The sequence below is a fragment of the Lampetra fluviatilis genome, chromosome 16 (assembly GCF_964198595.1).
Source record: "Lampetra fluviatilis chromosome 16, kcLamFluv1.1, whole genome shotgun sequence".
Taxonomy (NCBI): Eukaryota; Metazoa; Chordata; class Hyperoartia; order Petromyzontiformes; family Petromyzontidae; genus Lampetra; species Lampetra fluviatilis.
In genome coordinates, this window is record NC_136290.1 from 14,177,595 (window position 1) to 14,200,530 (window position 22,936).

Sequence of the window (22,936 nt, forward strand, 5' to 3'; positions counted from 1 at the left end):
CACACACACACGCACACACTCACGCACACACACACACAGGCGTACCTGAGACCCACTCGCACACTCACGCACGCACACACACACTCACGCACGCACACACACAGGCGTCAGTGTTCCAGCGCGCGTTCCCCAGGTATCAGTTTCTGCGGCCCGGCCAGAGCTTTCAGCACAAGCAACAATGGGCGATTTGTGGGGGTCTCGTTACGCAAAGCATCCCCCCCACTCCGCGTCAGGGAGCGCGAGAGAGAGACACAGAGAGAGTAACAGAGAGAGACACAGAGAGACACAGAGAGACAGAGAGACACAGAGGGAGTGACAGAGAGAGACTCAGAGAGAGAGAGACACAGAGAGACAGAGACACAGAGAGAGAGACACAGAGAGACTCGGAGAGAGTGACAGAGAGAGACACAGAGAGACAGAGAGAGACACAGAGAGAGACAGAGACAGAGAGAGACTCAGAGAGAGAGACACACAGAGAGAGACACAGAGAGAGACACAGAGAGACTCGGAGAGAGTGACAGAGAGAGACACAAAGAGACAGAGAGAGACACAGAGATAGACACAGAGACACAGAGGGAGTGACAGAGAGACACAGAGAGAGACAAAGAGAAACAGACAGGCAGAGAGACAGAGAATCAAAATCTTGATTTAAACTGCAGGAAGAATCTGATGAGCTATGAAGCTCTTTTTCACAGATGTCCCGTAGGGGCGTGTCAGCAAGTTGCAACAACACAGAGAGACAGGCAGAGGGAGATGATTATAATGATTATGGTGATGATTATGATGATTCTTCACTTAAAGCTTTCGTGACTTCAGGAATTCATATTCTTTGGGTCTTTCGGTAAAGTCACGTAGATAGAACAATATTTTATTGTTCTATCTACGTGTTCTATCTACGTAACTTTACCGAAATTCCCAAATATATATGATTATGATGATGATGGAGATGATGGCGCTGATGATGGTGCCGCTGATGGTGCTGATGGTGCTGATGGTGCTGCTGATGATGATGGTGAGTGACGGTGGCGACGTACATGGTGTCGTTGAGGAGGAACCCCGCGTTCTCCTCCGCTGCGTGCCCCGTCTCCGGGTGGAAGAACGTCGTCACGCGCTCATTGTGGCTGTCGCACACGCAGCAGACAGACGCAGCAGACACACGCAGCAGACACACGCAGCAGACACACGCGGCAGACACGTGAGTATACACGGAGACACAGAAACATGGAGACACAGAGACACGGAGACACAGAGACACGGAGACACGTGAGTATGCACAGAGACAAGACTGGGCAGCAAGTTAGACATCTCCATGACACTGCTGGGAGACCACTCAGTGTCCACCACTCACCCACACACCTACTCACTCGCCCAACCACTCACTCACGCACTCACCCACACACCTACTCACTCGCCCAACCACTCACTCACGCACTCACCCACACACCTACTCACTCGCCCAACCACTCACTCACGCACTCACCCACACACCTACTCACTCGCCCAACCACTCACTCACGCACTCACCCACACACCTACTCACTCGCCCAACCACTCACTCACGCACTCACCCACACACCTACTCACTCGCCCAACCACTCACTCACGCACTCACCCACACACCTACTCACTCGCCCAACCACTCACTCACGCACTCACCCACACACCTACTCACTCGCCCAACCACTCACTCACGCACTCACCCACACACCTACTCACTCGCCCAACCACTCACTCACCCACTCACCCACACACCTACTCACTCGCCCAACCACTCACTCACGCACTCACCCACACACCTACTCACTCGCCCAACCACTCACTCACGCACTCACCCACACACCTACTCACTCGTCCAACCACTCACTCACGCACTCACCCACACACCTACTCACTCGCCCAACCACTCACTCACGCACTCACCCACACACCTACTCACTCGCCCAACCACTCACTCACGCACTCACCCACACACCTACTCACTCGCCCAACCACTCACTCACGCACTCACCCACACACCTACTCACTCGCCCAACCACTCACTCACGCACTCACCCACACACCTACTCACTCGCCCAACCACTCACTCACGCACTCACCCACACACCTACTCACTCGCCCAACCACTCACTCACGCACTCACCCACACACCTACTCACTCGCCCAACCACTCACTCATGCACTCACCCACACACCTACTCACTCGCCCAACCACTCACTCACGCACTCACCCACACACCTACTCACTCACCCACACACTTACTCACTCGCCCACTCACCCACACACCTACTCACTCGCCCAACCACTCACTCGCACACTCACCCACACATCTACTCACTTGCTCAACCACTCACTCACGCACTCACCCACACACCTACTCGCTCGCGCTCTCAGTCGCTTCCTCCTTCGCTCGACCGCTCAATAGCTTGGACGGACGAATGCCAACCCCACATCATCCCCCCTGGCACTCTCTCTCTCACTCGCTCGCTCACTCCCTCCCTGTCATTCACTCGCACACTCCCTGGCCACCCTTACACTCCGACACGACACTAATGAACTCGCGCGCACGACCACTCACTCACTCCCTCACGAACTCGCTCGCCCGCCTCTCACTCCCATCACCACCCTCCGTCATCCACCACTCAGCCCCGGCGCCCATCAACTCAGGTGCACGATCGCTCGCTCGCTCTCTCTCTCCATCTCTCTCTCCCTCTCGCTCCCCCATCTCACTCCACCGCCCCTGCCACCCCCATCTCCCCCCCCCCGCCGTCACCACCCTCCATCACCCCCGCTCAGCCCCGGCACCGGTGAGCTGGCCGTCTCGCCCGGTGACAAATCCTCCGCGTGAATAATTGAGACGGCGGGAGGCTCGCCACCCGATCCCGAACGAGCGGCTAAACGGCGCGACCGCCGCGGCGGCGCACTGCGGTGATGGCACCCCCCCCCCCCCCAGCAAGACGAGCGGGCACGGAGAGAACAGGGGGGGGGCACGGAGAGAACAGGGAAGGGGGCACGGAGAGAACAGGGGGGGGGCACGGAGAGAACGGGGGGGGGGGCACGGAGAGAACGGGGGGGGGGGGCACGGAGAGAACGGGGGGGGGCACGGAGAGAACGGGGGGGGGGGGCACGGAGAGAACAGGGGGGGGGGGGCACGGAGAGAACGGGGGGGGGCACGGGGGTCGCGTTGTGCCGCGCGTCGTGGTGTGTGCACCACCCTACACACTCCACCCTGCACACTCCACCCTGCACACTCCACCTGCACCCTACACACTCCACCCTGCACCCTCCACCCTGCACACTCCACCATGCACACTCCACCCTGCACACTCCACCCTGCACACTCCACCCTGCACAGTCCACCATGCACCCTACTCACGCTACCGTGCGTGCTCGTTTTGGTTGGATTCCCGGGGAGACCCGGCCCGACCGGCCCCGCGCCAACCCCGCGGGGAGACGCACCTCACACACAAAGACAAAGATCCCCCACGTAGTCTTCAACAGACTGGTGGGGCAAGTGCTGTTAGCGAGCAACCAACGAGGGGCTGGGGTGGTGCTAGTGGTTAGCACCACGCTCGGCCGCCTTTGTTTACCGAGGGTTGATGTTTACACACCGTACTAGATACTCATTAAAGGCTGAGTTGACCTAGGGGAGGACCAGTACACGTTCAGATATTCACCACTGATGTTATCCATAGCCGGGATTTTGCCTCTGGTCGCTGGGTTCGAACCGAAGCACGCTAACCACTATGCCACCTCTCACCCTACACACGCATATGCTCAGACACATCAGCGAGCACTGCAGTTCGCAACTAAGTGACGGTGACATCCCCACGGCGCTTGTGCCTGGCTAGGTGCACTTTGAGGCCACCATAAATGTCGGGAGGCTTGCTGGCAGGAGGTCATGGAACAGACTCAGATGCCAAGCGTTGACTGAGATGGCTGGCAGATGAACCAACTGTGCTCCCCACTGTGCCAACTTTTTACGTTTTAGCCACCCGGAGCTCCGCTCGTTGTTGTGAGCGTCGTTCCTCTGCCCTCCGTTGTTGCCGGAGGGCGACTGCCTCCAACTGCCCAGTAGCGTCCTTCACTAACTTCCTCTAAACAGGCCGATCTTGACACCACTGGTACCGGTCATCGGCAAGTCTAATCAGCTCCACATCCTCCTGTACCGCATCAGTCCATCTCTTCTCTAGCCCGTGCCGCGTTCGTTTAACCCCCCTCTATCCGGCCAAACGGAAACGTCTTGGGCATGCGGTAGCTGGGCATGCGGTGGCTGGGCATGCGGGCTCCATGGCCAAGCCAACGCAGCTCACTGATGATGGGACTGTGTCCAGATCTCTCAAAAGGTATGTGAGCTCCTCACAATCCCGTCTGGTTAAACCCAGGATGCATCGTAGGCAGGCCAGCCTGGACCTTTAAAACGTGAACAGATGTTAATTTAAAGGGCTCGAGATTTTGCAAGCATGGAAAGGGAGGGCCACATAACTGTGGCCAAGAAAACCCGCATGATAGTTTGAAGTAACCGGTCAGGTGGCTTCCACGCAGCGTTACGCAGCTGATGAATAGATGGTACCGCTCCACTGACTCCGAGTGCTGCCAAACCAGAGCTGGTCGTAAGCGTACCCGAGACCCAGGTACCGCATAACCACACACATACAGAGGTAAGACACACACGTGTCCGCGCAGAGGTAAAGAGGAGAGAGACACAGACAGAGGCAGAGGAAAGACGTACCCACACAGACACGCTGAGACATGAAGATAAAAGGTTTCACCCTTTTTGGCAATAAAACAGGTAATTAGATGTTCAAACACCAACTAGAAACCTTTTACAAGGAACAAAAAAGATGTATCTATTTGTTATTTGAACATGTTAACGCCTACTTTATTGCCAAAAATGGTAAAACATTTTCATACCTTGATTCTGGCAAAAAACATCACAAAGTCGAAGATCTCCCTGAACAGACTTGTGGGGGAAGTTCCTATGGCGAGCACCTAAGAAGGCCGGCACGGCACACTTGGGGTGTGTGTGACCAGCACCACGCTTGCCCCCCTTTGTCTCCCAAGCGGCGATGTTTACACAGCGCACCAGGCACTCATTTGAGGCTGAGTCGACCTAGGGAGGCCCAGAACCGGTTCAGACCGTGAGAAGCAGGAATATAAACTCGGGTCGGCCGGGTTCGTCGGGCAACTGTGCCACCGCTCCCCACAATACACACAAAGACAAAAGTCCCCCGTATAGCCTGAACAGACTTTTGGGACAAGTGCTGTAAGCGAGCACCTCCGACACACGAGGGAGTGGGTGGCCAGCCCCACGCCAGGCCGCCTCTGTCTCCCCAGTGGCGATGTTTACACACCGAACCAGGTACTCATTTGAGGCGGAGTCGACCTAGGGGAGTCCCAGGACCGTTTCAGATAATCATCACTGGTATTGGCCGTGAGCGGGAATCGAACTCGTGTCGCCAGGTTCGTAGCGTAGCGTAGCACTAACCACTCCCCAACACACACACAGACACACACACACAGACACACGCAGTCACAGACACACATGCACGCACAGACACGCACAGACACACGCGCAGACACACATGCACGCACAGACACGCACAGACACACACACAGACACACACACAGACACACACGCCCAGACACACACGCACGCACAGACACGCACAGACACACACACAGACACACGCACGCACCCACGCACGCACCCACGCACGCACGGACCCAGACAGAACCACACTGGTGAGCTCGCAACCCGCCCAACCGGTTTCACGAGGCAAGACAAACACAGAGAGAAGCACACAGACACACACACACTCCGGCCACCACTACACCCCATCATCACATCCTCACCATCACATCCTCATCATCACATCCACATCTTTATATCCACATCGTCGCATCCTCGTCATGACGTCAACGTCATCACGTCTCCATCATCAGCATCGTCCACTTATCCAGATGATCAACTGAAACACACTCGCACAACATGCACACAACTCTGTGTGCTGACCGGAACGCTGAGTCCTCCCAGCTCGCCCCCTACAGGCAGCGCTGCGCCGCGGGTCACTCTTGCACGGTGACACCTCCTGCGAGCCCAGCAGGTCTCCCCCCCCCCCCCCCCCCGTTCGCAGCTGGTTACACAATCCGTGTGGAGACACCAACAACGACGACACGAAGTGGCGGTGACATCACCACGGCGCGTTGTGCCAGGCTAGGTGCACTTTGAGCCCACGTGAAGTGTCGAAGCTCCCCACTGCGCACCGCTCCTCTGCCCTCCGTTGTTGCTGGAGAGAGACTCTGCCACCCCCCCCCCCCCCACAGTAGGAGGATGGTGTTGAGACACCACACCCTCCATTACCGCCAAACACAACACAAACAGAACACACTGACCAAATATTTAACGCAGTCGATTCTCAAATAAGCATCGTTTACAGAGAACGCCAGGGAGTTAGTGGAGAGGGTAGAGACGGATGAGAGGGTATAGGGAGGTGTGGGGAGAGGGAGGAGGTGGTACGAGAGGGTACAGAGAGAGGGAGGAGAAGGTACGAGGGATAGCAGAGAGTACGAGAGGGAGGAGGGAGTACAGGGAGAGAACGGGAGAGAGTACGCAGAGTTGAGGGTACGAGTTGAGAGGAGGGCTACGGTGAAAGGGGTGCAAGGGATTAGGAGGAGAGAGCAGAGGGATGAGATGTCCAGGGACCCCAATGGATGTGAGTCATTCACTCGGGCGCCTGTACAGCAGCGGACAGGAACTAACTCAAGAGACGCAGACAACACGCGCGTGTCTGTGTCTCCTCTGCGCACAGACACGCGTGCGTGTGTGTCTAAGCGTGTTTCTTTGTCTTGTTTCTGTGCGTGCGTGTGTCTGCGTGAGTCTGCGTGTGAGTCTGTGTGTGAGAGTCTACGTGTGAGTCTGTGTGTGAGAGTCTACGTGTGAGTCTGTGTGAGTCTGTGTGAGTCTGTGTGTGAGAGAATCTGCGTGTCTGCGTGTGAGTCTGTGTGTGTGAGTCTGCGTGTGAGTATGTGTGTGAGGTCTGCGTGTGGGTCTGTGTGAGTCTGTGTGTGTGAGAGTCTGCGTGTGAGTCTGTGTGTGTGAGAGTCTGCGTGTGAGTATGTGTATGAGGTTTGCGTGTCAGTCTGCGTGTGAGTCTGTGTGTGTGAGGTCTGCGTGTGGGTCTGTGTGAGCCTGTGTGTGTGAGAGTCTGCGTGTGAGTCTATACAACGACGCCCGAACACGACCTTTACGATACTGCTATGACGCACTCATACACACACAAACACACTCATACACAAACACACTCATACGTACACAAAGACAAAAATCCCCCGTATAGCCTTAACATACTGTTGGGGCAAGTACTGTTAGCGAGCACCTATGAAGGCCGGAACGGTACACGAGGGGGTGGGTGGCCAGCACCCCTTTGTGTCCCCAGTTGCGATATTTACACACCGCAACAGGTACTCATTTAAGGCTGAGTCGACCTAGGGGTGGCCCAGGACCGGTTCAGATAATCGTCACTGGTGTTGACCGTGAGCGGGAATCGAACCTGGGTCGCCGGGTTCATAGCGCAGCACTACCGCTCCCCACATACATACACACACACATACACACACAAACACACGCTCATACATACACACATACATACACACACATACACACAAACAGACACTCATTCACACAGAAACACAGAACCACAAACGCACGTTCAAGATAACAAGAACAACGATCTCCCCCATGTCCTGACACAACATGAGCTGCTGCTGCTGCGTTGGTAGCGGGGCACACGCAGCAGTCGACACTCAACAATACTGCGATAGGCGACGTTTCGGGCAATGACCCTTCTTCACGACGCTACGAAGGGGAGTGGAGTGGTCACCGCACACCATGCCCGGCCGCCTTGGTCTCCCCAAACCCATTCTCACACTCACTCACCACTCTCACTCACTCACCACTCTCACTCACTCACCACACACACTCACCACTCACCAGTCTCACTCACCACTCACACACACCCACTCACCACTCACACTCACTCACTCACACTCACCACTCACACACACTCACCACTCACACACACTCACCACTCACACACACTCACCACTCTCACTCACACACTCACCACTCTCACTCACTCACCACTCCCTCACCACTCTCACACACTCACCACTCACACACACTCACTCACCACTCACTCACACACACTCACTCACCACTCACGAACCTGTTCACCACCAGCCGCTGACGCTCCTCTCATTCCAAGCATTCGCTCCGAGTCGTCACGGCCCCTCGTGTCGAGTCGTCACGGCCCCTCGTATCGAGTCGTGTCGAGTATCGACTCAGGAAACGACCTGCTCAGCGCCGCTGCTGTGCCCAGTGACTCTCGCTCGCTGCCTTCACTGACTCGGGCTGCCCAAAGCGATGGAAGTCCCCGTCCCCCACCCCGCTCCCTCCCCCCTCTCGGTGGGTGGGAAGGGGGAGGGGAGAGGGAGCCAAGGGGCGGATGATGCTGCTGCTGATACTGCTATTGTGACCACAAGTCATTGTTCAGCTTCTTCATTCATCAGGGGCTGCTGCTACTGGTGCTGTTGCCGTTACGGATGCGGCTGCGCTTACCGATGTTTAACAGCCTTACTGCTGCTGCTCTTACTGATGCAGATGACGCTTACTCGTACACACACGGCTGGTGATGGGGGTCGGGGGGCGAGTGATGGTGGTTCGTAATGGGGTGGGGGGGTGCGGTGGGCAGTGATGGGGGTTGGTCGGGGGAGGGTGATGGGGAGGGTGATGGGGAGGGTGATGGGGAGGGTGATGGGGAGGGTGATGGGGAGGGTGATGGGGAGGGTGATGGGGAGGGTGATGGGGAGGGTGATGGGGAGGGTGATGGGGAGGGTGATGGGGAGGGTGATGGAGGTCGTTGTTATTGGGTGGGGGTGAGTGATGGGTGGTGATCGGGGTGATAGAGGAGAGAAGAGTGATGGAGTGGGAGATGCGGTGGACGTGAGTGATGGGGGAGGGTGATGGGGAGCGGTGGCGCAGTGGTTAACGCGACGCGCTACGAACACCCGGTTTCCCGAGTTCGATTCCCGCTGACGGCCAACACCGGTGGCGATTATCTACAACGGTCCTGCGCATCTCCGAGTACCTAGTGCGGTGTGTAGTACACATTGTAGTGTGTGGTACACATCATAGTGTCATGGTAAGCCTTTTCGGGAGGCGGCGGGTGGGGTGCCCGGGTATTCGCGTCCCCACGAGATGCACGCGACCCGGGGAAGGAGAGGCCTGCCTGTCTACTCGTGTGTCTGCCCGTCTGCCACTGTTTTATTTTATATTTTAGCAGGTGAGGCCCACTGAACTATGTAGCTCCTTTTCAGAAGCGACATGGCCACAAATAATATCTCAACCAAGTGGCATCATCACGAGGATATGTAGAGTGGACACATTCTCTAAACGCGCGATGTTGATTATAAATGTGCAGGGAAAACCCGGAGGGCCCAGAGAAAAATCCACGCGACCACGGGAAGAGGGAGAGAGAGACACGCAAACTCGAATATATACAGCAGCAGGCGTCAGGGTCGAAATAGAACCCACGACCTCCTGCACACCAGGCGAGGTAGTTAACATCTCCTAGCCACCGTGATGATGAGAGAGACACACGCGCAAACTCCAAATATACATCAGCAGGCGTCAGGGTCGAATCCACGGCCTCCTGTACACCATGCGAGGTAGTTAACATCTCCTAGCCACCGTGATGATGAGAGAGACACACGCGCAAACTCCAAATATACAGCAGCAGGCGACATGGTCGGGATCGAACCCACGACCTCCTGTACACCAGGCGAGGGAGTAAACATCTCGCCAACGCGCCGCCCTTCGTCTCCTTGTCTCTGCACCTCCCTGTGTTTCTGTTTCTCTATCGATACGTATATGTCTATGTATATCATTGTCTGCCTATCTACATGTATTTGTATATATGTGTATGTCTCTACAGCCGTCTGTCTACTCCTCACAGATAGATTCATTAATCCGTTGCTCTAGTGCCATCTCTCGGCCGCCTCGTAGCCCAAGCTGACTCATCACACTCGGCTGATGGGATGTGTAAAAAGAACACTTACACAGGGATAGGAATGAGAAGGAGACAGAGTGTCTATTTAACCTGCGACTTATATTCACCACAAGGCAGTAAATGAGTATTGCGCCTGTTTATAATTGAAGCACCAACTCGAACCAGGCTGAAATCTGCTTAGCTTTCCAGATCCCACGAGTCCAAGCAGAGTGACTAAGTCTCCATGTCAAACCACACACACACACGTGTACAGCACACACAGGTGTACAACACACACGTGTACAACACACACAAACACACGTGTACATCACACACACACGGCCATTGTGAAGTATGCAAAAGTAATTCCACCAGCAGTTCCTGCAGAACTGCCATTGTGTGCCTCCTCTTGCCTTGGAGGCCACCATTCCTCATCGATCTGAGCGCAACGTGACCCACTCACACCGGCAGCAGCAGCAGCAGCAGCTGCGATGCAGCGACAGACACACTGTGGGCCGGCTTCACCCGAGTGAAGACTCATCAGCAACAGCCGCGGTCTCCATCCGGCCTCGTTGTCAAGGTGTGTGTCCGCGTTCATCGCCGCCACCGCACCGCCCGTCTCACGATGTGCGTCGCGGGGTTTCTTTCGTCTCTCGCGGCGCCTCCGCCGTGCACGCGACCCAAGTCGCCAGCGAGCGAGCGAGCGAAAGTGCCCAGGCGAGAGGCGGCAGCTGACGCAGTGGGGGGGGGGGGGGCGGAGATTGACAGCAGCGCTCATCCGCACTCTCTCCCGTCCAGGTGGTTTACCAAACGGCCTCGTTCCAGGTCGCACCCAGTCATGAGACTTCTCTCCCCTCTGTCTCTCCCCTCTGTCTCTCTCCCCTGTCTCTCCCCTCTGTCTCTCTCCCCTGTTTCTCTCTCTGTCTCTCTCCCCTGTCTCTCCCCTCTGTCTCTCTGTCTGAGACACTTGGAGGATGTCGAATCCGCTTCTGTTGAACCGGTGGTTCGAGCGAGCCTCACTGCTGATGAGGCACTGAAAGAGGAAGCTGGACCAATTGCTGGCTGATAGAGTGCACCCTCTAGAAGAAGGAAGGCCGTGCGGCTGATGGGATGTGCGAACGTATTCATATAAAAATATATACGCGTTTATTTAATCATTTACTCGGAGGGAAATATGAAGGTAAAGTGTGACACGAGGCAGGGAATGCCGGCGCGGATGAGGTAGGAGTCCAGTGTCCAGTGGGTCCCGGTGGGGGTGAAGCTGGGTACGTGTGGAGGTCCCGGTGGGGGGTGAGAGAGGGGGATCATCGGTGTTGCGTGTAGGGGGGGTGGGAGGGAGGGGGTTCATTACACGATCTGCCCGTGTCCCGTGATGCTCACAGAGCGCCGTTGTTTCTCTCCGGTGAGGGAAGCAGATAAATCACGAGGGGGTAGAGACGCGAATTCTCACTCGGCCACTCTCGGCATCCAGGCTCCCCCGTGAAGGACGACCCCGGCACCCCGTTCAGCCATTCACACCCCGGGGGGTGGGGGGGGGCTCAAGTTTGGGGGGGGGGGCTCAGGTTTGGGGGAGGGTCATACACAAATTTTTAATTTACATTGTGCACAGTTTTCTTTTACTCTCAAAGAGAGAAAGAATGATGCGAGTGATTTGAATGGGTGTGTGAGTTCGTGGGTAAGTGGTTGTGGTTGGTGGGTGGGTGAGTCGGTATATGAGTTTCGCGTGTAGGTGAGTGATTGGGTGAGCGAGTGTGCGGGTGAGTGTGTGCACGACGGAGTGAGTTGATTGGTTGTATGGGTGAGTGGGTGATATCTTGTGCCCTGCAGTGTGGTGGTTGAATGAGCTAAGTGGTTGTGTGAGTGAGTGTGTGGGTGAGTGTGCGCGCTATTGAGTGGGTTCAGTGGGTGAGTGAGTGTGTGGTGGTGGTGGTGGTGTTGGAACACAGTGCGGATGAGATACGTGACGACCGGCGAGGAGAGGTATGGTCACGGAGCCAAGGGTAGCGGGAGAGACCAATCACGGATTCACGAACACGCGCCGTGAGATCGCTCGCCCCTAACTCACTCGCGGGCATCCTGGCTGGCTCGTCACCGCGGATCTCAATGGCACCTGATTTACCGCTCGCTGCCCCGGTGGAGTTTGGCTTTCGCGAGGTTAAGAAGACTGCACAATGCTCCGTTTTAGCGGCGGCAGCAGCAGCAGCAACGAGCGAAGTGAACTCACGCGGAGCGCCGTGAGCCAAGCGAAACCTCGGTGCCAATGTTTTTCAGCAGCGTTCGTTTACAAGTTGCGAGTTCGATTTACAACGCGGATTTGTGCGGCGTGTAAATGAGACCGCATCCCAAGAGAGAGAGAGCGAGAGGACGTCTGTGTGATTCCTACGGCTCTCTGCGTGACCCCTAAGGCTCTCTGTGTGAATCTAAGGGGTTCTGTGCGAGTCTACGCGCCTCTACGTTGCCCGAGCACTGTGCTGCTGTACGCACAGCACTTTAGTGATGCCTTGACAAGTGCCAAACCCTTTCCCATCACCAGGAGACCCGCCCCCGCCCCCACCGCAACACCTGACTGCTTCTGCAGTTCAAACAAAGCTCCTTCGCTCAGTGCCGCCCCTTGAGATGAACACCCCTCAACGGCTCTCTCCCTCTCCCCCTCCCCCTCTCTCTCTCCCCCTCGCTCTCTCCCTCCCAACGGCCCGCACCGTCCTGGGGCTTCCAGCACACACAGCTCATCAGCGAGCCCACCACCTCCAGCACCAGCACCATGCCCCCGGGCTTCCAGCACACACAGCTCATCAGCGGGCCCACCACCTCCAGCACCAGCACCATGCCCCGGGCTTCCAGCACACACAGCTCATCAGCGGGCCCACCACCTCCAGCACCAGCACCATGCCCCCGGGCTTCCAGCACACACAGCTCATCAGCGAGCCCACCAACAGACCGAGTCATCGACACGGGTGGAGGAATGAACGAGTGAAGTTCACGGCAACAGGAGCCGCGCTAGTGGCTCTAGGAGAGTGACAGGGAGGTGACTGGCAGCCGGAGAAGCTGCGAACCTCCCAGGCTCATCGAGGTCACGGCAGTTCCTGCACCCCCCCCGCCACCTCCAGACCGTTACCCAGGTAGCCCCCTCCACCCCCCCCTTGCCCCCTCCACCTGCCCCCTCCCCATAATGGGGGGGGGGGGGTCTGTCGGAATCTCGTCCGCTAACGACGACTTCGCACAGCCGCATTAGGGGCGACCTCCCCGCCCGCTGACAGCAGCAGCAGCGGGGACACAACAGCAGCGGTAATGATCTGGCAGGCGGCAGCGGACATTCCTCACCGACTTTACCGGAGCGAGGCCGTCAGCGCCAGCTACGGCCCCCCACGCCCCCCCCCCCACCCCATGGGCCCTCACGGCGCGCACGGCGAACCCCGAGAACTCAATCCGCCAGGGCTTCATACGGACCCACAGACTCGCTCAGAGACCCACAGACTCGCTCAGAGACCCACATACTCGCATAGAGACCCACAGACTCGCATAGAAACCCACAGACTCGCTCAGAGACCCACAGACTCGCATAGAGACCCACAGACTCGCATAGAGACCCACAGACTCGCTCAGAGACCCACAGACTCGCATAGAGACCCACAGACTCGCTCAGAGACCCACAGACTCGCATAGAGACCCACAGACTCGCTCAGAGACCCACAGACTCGCATAGAGACCCACATAGTCGCATAGAGACCCACAGACTCGCTCAGAGACCCACAGACTCGCATAGAGACCCACAGACTCGCATAGAGACCCACAGACTCGCATAGAGACCCACAGACTCGCATAGAGACCCACAGACTCGCATAGAGACCCACAGACTCGCATAGAGACCCACAGACTCGCTCAGAGACCCATAGACTCACTCAGAGACCCACAGACTCGCATAGAGACCCACAGACTCGCATAGAGACCCATATACTTCCATAGAGCCCCGTAGATTCACATCGAGACATATACACTTAAAGAGACCCATCACACGGGACACCCATACACACCCGCATCGAGAACCACATACTCGCATAGACACCCGAATACTCAGAGACTCGCATAGAGACAGACTTAGAGTCTCGCCCAGAGGGAGGCCTTCACGTCAGAGACCCACACAGTCCCGCACACGCGTGGCCTAGTTGCTGGGTCTCTGCGTAGGCCGGTGACTGGAGCGTGGACTGTGGGCAGCCACAGCTCTGGATGTGGGGCCGTCTCGCCACACTCTCAGCGCTAGCCAACGCTACAATCAGTGGGGTGGCTACCGAGTGTGCAGGCGGTGCAACTGCGCTGGGAACCACAGGGCGGGCTACAAAGAGAGGCGGGGTGAGCGGGGGGGTAGTTCATACTTCTGTCGTGTGTAAATAGCAGCATCTACAAGGGCAGGTCGTACAAAGATCCCCCATATAGCCTCAATAGACTATTTGGGGCAAGTGCTGTCAGCGAGTAGCACCTATGAAGGCTATTGGCACTGTGGCACAGGAGGGGGCGGGTGGCCCAGCACCACGCCCGTCTGCCTTTGTCTCCCCAGTGGCGATGTTTACTAGACACCGCACCAGGTACTCGTTTGAGGCCGAGTCGACCTAGGAGGAGGCCCAGGACCGGTTCGGATGAGTCCGTGACTCGCCGGGTTCGTAGGTGTTCTCAGCTCGGTCACAGATGACTGCACAAACAACAACAACAACAGTTTAACACGTAGAAGGATTTCGCGACCAATATTATCCACAATAGAGGCTTTTGAGTGAGATCGCGTAAGTGTTGTGTCGTTAAACCCGCCACCACGCGACACAGCCAATTCGTAAACAACAACCCCACCGTGATATTTAGTTGAGGCTTTTATCCTTAACTTGATTCCCAAAATCCCACCTCCGAGAACGGGACACCACCTCCGTGTGGATGGCATGCGACATCTACCCTGTAACAGGGTACACGAAGGCCCAACCTTATCCAGCGGTAGGGCGAGCGGCTCGCGATGCCAAGGACACAAGTTCAAACCCTGGTCAGGGGCGGTTGTCACGGGACAGACCAATGTGCTATGAGTTGGTAGAACCGCCCCCGTCATAGGAATGTGGAAAATCCGCCGCTCGCTCTCTGCAGGGCTGACTCCGACGCGTTGTGTTGAGGCTACACACTCCAGGCCACACTCTGAAACTGAAACATTCAACTGAAACTAAACATAGCTGGGCACTGGCTCGCACCCAAATGTAAACACCTGAGGAGCCCAGAGGAGCCCAGTGGAGCCCACAGGAACCCAGCAGCCGCGGGATTCAATCCCCACTTCGAGAGCCAAACACAAACATCGCCGTGCAGCATCCCACTCGCAGAGAAACCACCACCATCGCCACCACCATCGCCACCACCATCGCCACCACCACCACCATCGCCACCACCACCACCATCGCCACCACCCAGGGCGTATTCTCTCATGCACCCCTCGAGGAGGGGGGTACATATATTCCAGAACCTTGCCACCACCACAACCACCACCACAACAACAACAACATCCGTTATTCACCACAAAGTGGCGGAGATGTCACCACAGCGCTTGTGCCAGGCTAGGTGCCGTCACGTCAAGTGTTGACGGCTCACTGCCGACCGGAGGTCACGGTGAAAAAAACCCTGGTGTTACGGGTTTCCTACCCGAGATGATTGGCAGATGCACCACCTGTACGATTTGTGCTCCCAACTAAAACCACCACCACCGCCGCCACCATCACCAGCACCACCAGCACCACCACCAGCACCACCACCACCATCACCACCACCATCACCACCAGCACCACCAGCACCACCACCACCACACGTGTGCACAGTGCACAGCGCGTCTCCACGGAGCGGGGGGAATCAATAGAGCGGCTTTTGTGCGTGTCGAGTGAGTGGCGCGTTATTCACGACACAACGACCCTCGCTCACTCGCTCGCTCTCTCCCCAGGCACTCTCAGCCTCCCATCCCCCACGCCAGCATCACCTCTCTGGCTCGCCATCACCGCGCCATCACCTTCCCAATCACCACACCATCACATCCCCATTCACCTTCACCACACCATCGCATCACCTTCACCGCGCAATACCACCTTCACTGCATCATCACCATCACATTACCATCACCCTACCATCACCCATCACCTTCACCGAATCATCAGCCGTCATCCCGCCATCACCTATCATCTCGCTATCACCGTCTCATCACTTCGACATCATCTCGGCAGCTCTGTCCGCCTGTCTGTCACGCGGGAGGTCACGATCATTCTCGTCAAGTTGATCCGATACGAGAACATAACTTCACACTAAAATTCCGTTTGTGTCGCACCGTCTTTATAAACCTCCCGAGCGCTTTGATCGAGTCCATGAGGCATCGCTCGGCAACCCCGCAGGGTGCGACCCCGCACCTCCGATGAGCACGTTTGCCTACGTGCGGTGCGAAAGAAGTTCAACTTCGACACACGCGCACGCATCCGGAACAGCGTCCTTCTGCTTGCGTGGGCCCGACCCTGTGGACGTCCAACCTCGTCACAATAACGAGGGGACCTCCGGACCGCCCAACGCAACACAAACAGAACTTCAATCGGCACATCAGCAGCCCGGCATTTACAGCTGGAAGATTAGTATCGCGTCACAATAGCGCGCGGTTGTTGTTATTGTTGTTGTTGTTGACGTTGTTTACATTGCATGCTTTTGTATGTACCGTACATGGGACTTGATTTGAGAAATTCAGGCCTCGAAGATCGATTCATTGAGCGCGGTCACAGGGGGGAGCCGTACGCAGGCGTGGCTCTTCGTTCCATTGCACCAGGTAAGGCCCACTGAGCCACGTGGCTCTTTTTTCAGAAACGACCTGGTCATCACAAACATCATAGCTCAACGAAGTGGCTTATCGTTTGGAAATGTATAGCAGCCAAATACTCTAAATTTTATTTCCTAAATGTGTGTGGGGAGGGGTGGGGGAAACTGGAGGACCCGGAGGAAAATCCACGCGACCACGGGGATAACATTCAAACTACAAATATACTGGTATCGGGGTCGAAATCGAACCCACGACCTCCTGTATCCCAAGCGAGGTAGTTAACATCTCCTAGCCACCGCGGCGCCCCTTCTCCCTCGGCTCGGGCTACATCGTCTCTCTCTCTCTCTCTGGCGGGGGGCTCCGGCTAACGAGAAATATTCATCGCTTGACACGAGGGGCGACCGCTCGGGCGGTCACGCAAGGTGACATCGCGCGGTGCTGAGCGGAGAGCCGTGGCCAAGTCTACCGCGCCAGCAGCAGCAGCAGCGGAGAGAGAATTAGAGAGAGAGAGGGAGGGAGTGAGAGGAAGGGGTAGAAAGAGAATTATAGGGAGAGGGGGAGAGAGGGAGAGATAAAGAAAGAGAATTATAGAGAATGAGAGAGAGGGAGAGATAGAGAGAGGGAGAGATAGGGAGAGGGATGAACGGAGAAAGAGAGGGAGGGGGGGCCTCATTAACCGCGAGTGGCCAAATCGCCGAGCTTCATTCGGCCCCCGCGATGCCAGGAGGGGGTGACAAAAGGGTGAGGTATGGAGCGGGGCCCGGGGTAGGATGTGCATCTGCTGCAAGGTTGGCCTGGGGTCAGTGTCGCTGGGAAGGCAGCGATGGAAGTCCAGCCGAAGCGGGTTCCCCATCGCTGTCCCGGGGATCATCAGAATCTATTTTTATACTGGAGGAATCCGATGAGCTATAAAGCTCTTTTCAAAGAGCATCAGAACGTTACAATAGTGATTCGGCAAGCCACCTCCACCTCGCCTGGATTTGTAAATCCATGCCTCTACATTTAAGTTTTTTTTTATATTATTAATGTATGATTTTGATTCGTGATGATGATCAACAGCCAGGGTCCAACCACGGCTGGACGAAGACCCCCCCCCCTGAATCCGCTTTTATATACAATGTCCCGGATCGCTGTGTGGACTGTGGAGTGGGTGACTCGTGACTCGTAGTAGCCACAGCCCACGACGAGAGATAAACTGGATAGACGACGTTTCGGGCAATGGCCCTTCAGAAGTCTTATAAACCTGTTTATAGACTATAGGATTACCGGGTACAATGATTTAGGGTTATCATGGATGGGCGTACCCCGGTCATGCATTACTACCAACCCCGCTTGGCAGCGTTCCGAGTGAGAAAGTAAGACCTGGGTGTGTGTGTGTGAGCGTAAATGCCTGTGTGCACCTAGCCTGGCACGAGCGCCGTAGAGACATCACCGCCACGAATAAGCGAATGGTGGCTGGTGCGTGTGTGTGTGGTGAGCGCACTGCCTTTGAACCTGGCAACCTGAGTTCGATTCCAGGCCATGGCTAATATCAGCGGCGAATATCTGAACGGTTCCCGTAGCGCACATCGGTCAATTCTGTCTCAAACAAGTTCCTGCTCAGTGTCACGAGGGCACTGACATTAGCCGTGAGCCGGAATCGAACTCGCGTCGCCGGGTTCAAAGTGCAGCGACCTAATCGCCCCACCACCGCTCCCCACACACAAAGATAAAGGCCCCCCGTGGAGTCTACACAGGCTGAGGGAGCAAGTGCTCTCAGCGAGGACCTATGAAGGCCTTGACGGGGCACGGGGTTACAGTGTGGCTAGCACCACGCCCGGCCGACTTTGTCTTCCCCATCCCGATACTTACACACCGCACCAGGTAAACTTGGGCAAGGTCGAGTCGACCTGCGGGGGAGGCCCAGGACCGCTTCAGATATTCGTCCCTGAAGTTTGGCGGCCGCGAGCGGCAACTGAACTCGGGTCGCCGGGTTCGTAGCGCCAGGCGCTAACCACAGCGCCACCGCTCCCCATTCACGCGTTCACCTTATCGACCCGTGACGCAGGGAGGAATGGCGGGAGAGGAGGTGGAGTGCCGCTCTTTTTAAGGAGACCCGGTGTGGATCCCTCCCTGTGCACCCTCACACCCTGACTCACTCACTCACGTAGTCACTCACTCACGTAGTCACTCACGTAGTCACTCATACACTCACTCACGTAGTCACTCACTCACGTAGTCACTCACGTAGTCACTCACGCAGTCACTCACGTAGTTACTCACACACTCACTCACACACTCACTCACACACTCACTCACACACTCACTCACACACTCACGTAGTCACTCACTCACGTAGTCACTCACGTAGTCACTCACACACTCACTCACACACACACTCACACACTCACACACTCACTCACACACTCACTCACACACTCACTTACACACTCACTTACACACTCACTCACTCACGTAGTCACTCACTCACGTAGTCACTCACGTAGTCACTCACGCAGTCACTCACACACACACTCACACACTCACTCACACACTCACTCACACACTCACACACTCACTCACACACTCACTCACACACTCACTCACACACTCATACACTCACACGCTCACTCACTCATACACTCACTCACACAGTCACACACTCAGGGTTCGGCCTGCCCGTGACGCGTGCTCTCTCACTGTGTGCGTACGCCGGGGCCACTATAAATAGCAGCCGTGTACCCAGGTCCAATCGTACTCACGTCTACGCACTCATAGATATGTGGATGTGTGTATATACATACAAATATAAAAAATACACACAATCCGAGTCTCGCTCTCTCATCATTCACGCGCATTCACACCGGGACGTGAATGCAATCGCGCACATATTCCTGCCCACATGTGCGCGCACACACACTCAGACAAAGACCCCTATAGACATAACAGACTGTTGGGACAAGTGCTGCTAGCGTGCACCTATGAAGGAGGAGATGGGTGGCCACCACCACGCCCGGCCGCCTTTGTCCCCCCAGTGGCGATGTTTACGACACACCGCACCAGATACTAATTTGAGGCTGAGTCGACGTGGGGGAGGCCCAGGACCGGTTCAAGTATCCACTGTGATTGTTGGTCGTGAGCGGGAATTGAACTCGGATCGCCGGGTTTGTAGCAGAGTGTGCTAACCACTGCGCCACCGCTCCTCATATACATCCACACAAAGAGCTTCTATAATAGCCTTCGCAGACTTTTGGACGCACTCATTTACGCACTCACTTACGCACTCACGCACTCACTTACGCACTCACGCACGCACGCACTCACGCACTCACTCACGTACTCACGCACGCACTCACGCACGCACTCACTCACTCACGCACGCACTTACGCACTCACTCACGTACTCACGCACTCACGCACTCACTCACGCACTCACTCACTCACTCACGCACTCACTCACTCACTCACGCACTCACGCACGCACGCACGCACTCACTCACTCGCTCTTTGTCCCGTATCTTGACGGGGCGCGTGAGATTGTCCACGTGCTATTTTCACAGCGCTCGGGAACACTGTCACGCACGCACTCCAACACTCACGCACGCGCAAAGACAAAGATCCCCCAAGTAGCCCACACAGGCTCAGGGGCAAGCGCTGCTGAGGGAGGAATCACCGATGAAGCCAGGCACGACATGGTGGTGTGGCTCGGAATCACGCCCGGCCACATTTGTCTCCCCAGTGCTGGTATGTACACGCCGCACCAGCTACTCATTTGAAGCTGAGACGATCTAGGGGATGTTGGTCGTAAGCGGGAATGGAACTCTGATCGCCGGGTTCGCGGCGCAGTGCGCTAACCACTGCGCCCACCGCTCCCCGTTAGAAACGCACACGGACATGCAAACTCATAGACACTCACACCGCATCTGTGTGTGCGAGCAGATCTCAATTTCAGCCGCGTGTGTCGGAGTCAGCGATCTGTAACAATCTTTACGCATCCGGCACATCACATCCAGTATACTTCTTACGATGATTGTGGCTACGAGTCACCAGGATTAGTTAAGCCTACAACCAAATAAAACCGGTAACCGTTTTCGCAATCAATTACCGGCTTGGGGAGGCCTATATCCAGCAGTGGATTGACCATGGCTGCTGATGATGATGATGACATTGAAAGAGCGGTTTGTGTTTTCGCAGCGATGACCTCACTGACGCGACTGTGAATGTGGACTTTGCTCTTCATTTGGAGAAGAAACCTTTGCTGTTGGACCCACGGACTTGCCGGGAGGCCCATAAACGAGTAAACAGCCAATAGAATGGCATGGAGACTATGTCACGCTTTGCATAGATACAAAGGCTCACCCTGGTCGCTTGGATTTACACCTGGTTAAACAAGTAAACTTAACTTGGCTTACATTGAGACCCATATATTTTAATTGAGAACCATAGACTTCCATGGAGCTTATAGATTTGCAAAGGGCTCGTAGACTTATATAGCGACTCATAGGCTTGTATCGACAACCATGAACTTTGCAAGAAGAACCATAGAGACCCATAGACTTGCATAGTGACCCATAGACTTGCATAGAGACTCATCGATTTGCACAGTGCGCTAACCGCCGCACCTCCTCCTGGCTTTCGAAGACACCGCTAGAACCACCATCACCCGCATCAGAAACATCGTCAACAGCAGGCAGATGCCGCACAGCTCCCTCGTGAATGGAATATTGAAGACGGAGCCACAGTGGTGCGATTGTGGCCATGCAGCCCAAACTATGAACCCGACGGTAACCCCACAGAGATCCACAGACTCATCGAGATACACAGAGATCCACAGACTCCTAGAGATACACAGAGATCCACAGACTCCCTCCCACCTGATGACGGAGACTTGTGTTGCCTCCGAAACGTCGTGATTTTTATTTTATTTTTTATTAATTTTGATGTTTTACCTACGTGACTTTACCGAAAAAACCTAAGAATATGAATCATTGCAGTCACGAAAGCTTCAAATCTAGAATCCAGGCAAAGTAGTTAACATCTCGCCACCTCTCCCCTCCCCCTCTAAGACCCCCGGATTACCGACGCCCCCCCCCCCGTGCTCGATTCACGTTGCTCGAGAGACAGCGAGACACGCCCAGAGCTCCATTCCATGCATTCCTCACCTGGGTGAGAGCGAGAGAGCGGCCTGGGGCTCAGTGAGCCAAACTAAGGCAGCTTCTCATGAATGCCGCTCTGGGCATCGCGACTGTCGATATTCGCTGGGGACTACAGCTCTCTCTCTCTCTCTTGCAATGTGTGCACGCCTCGAACGAGAACTCTGCGTGGTGGTGCGTAAACATCCACACTCGGGAGGCAAAGGGCGGCCGGATATGACGCTGGCCAACAACCCCCTCGTGTGCCGTGCAGATAGGTGCTCGCTTACAGCACTTACCCCTCAAGTCCGTTAAGGCTATACGGGGGATCTTTGTCTTTGTACATTTGTACAGACCTTTGTCAGTCCCCTGCTGGATGAGTGGCCACCCCACGCCGTGGACTTGCAGAATAGAGACCCATAGACTTGCATAGAGACCCATAGACTTGCATAGAGACCCATAGACTTGCATAGAGACCCATAGACTAGCGCAGAGCCAATATCATTGCATAGAGACTCATAAACTTGCATAGAGATCCATAGACTTGCATAGAGACCCATAGACTAGTGCAGAGCCAATATAATTTCATAGAGACCTACCCACGTCCATTTCTCTCCTCCGATTAGACGGTTGGCTTCGTGCGGTGGGACAGAAGTTCAACATCCACACGTTGCGGTAGTTTGACGACATTTCACCACGGCGATGAAGGCGTGGGTGCAGGGAGAGAGATGCGGGACCATAGAAGGACACGGTCCAACAATTTATTTTGCTGCACCGTCTTCTGCTGCTGCAAGGCCCCGCAGCAGCCTATAGCACCTGTTTTGCACGGTGGCCACCCATCCGAGCGCTTTGCAGGCTGAAGGTTGCTCGGCTTACGCGATCACGTTTCAGCCGAGTCGATCCGGGGATCAACGACCATGGGAAATATATTCCACATCTGTAACACCGCATCCAACGTGCACCTTCGCCGTGG

At 55.8% G+C, this 22,936-nt stretch overlaps 1 protein-coding gene and 1 long non-coding RNA gene across 2 annotated transcripts in view; both read right to left on the reverse strand.

Annotated features, from left to right (window-relative positions):
- PLEKHA7 (pleckstrin homology domain containing A7) overlaps positions 1-22,936 on the reverse strand; it is an 84,593-nt gene that overhangs the window by 29,003 nt on the left and 32,654 nt on the right. Inside the window, 1 exon segment of the mRNA XM_078863801.1 lies at positions 1,035-1,121. Coding sequence (XP_078719927.1) covers positions 1,035-1,121 — 87 coding nt within the window.
- LOC144936422 (uncharacterized) lies at positions 1,613-2,232 on the reverse strand. Its single transcript, XR_013637430.1, has 4 exons — positions 2,193-2,232; positions 1,885-2,148; positions 1,753-1,840; positions 1,613-1,708 (listed from the first exon to the last, which is right to left on the reverse strand). It is a non-coding gene; the product is annotated as an uncharacterized LOC144936422 (long non-coding RNA).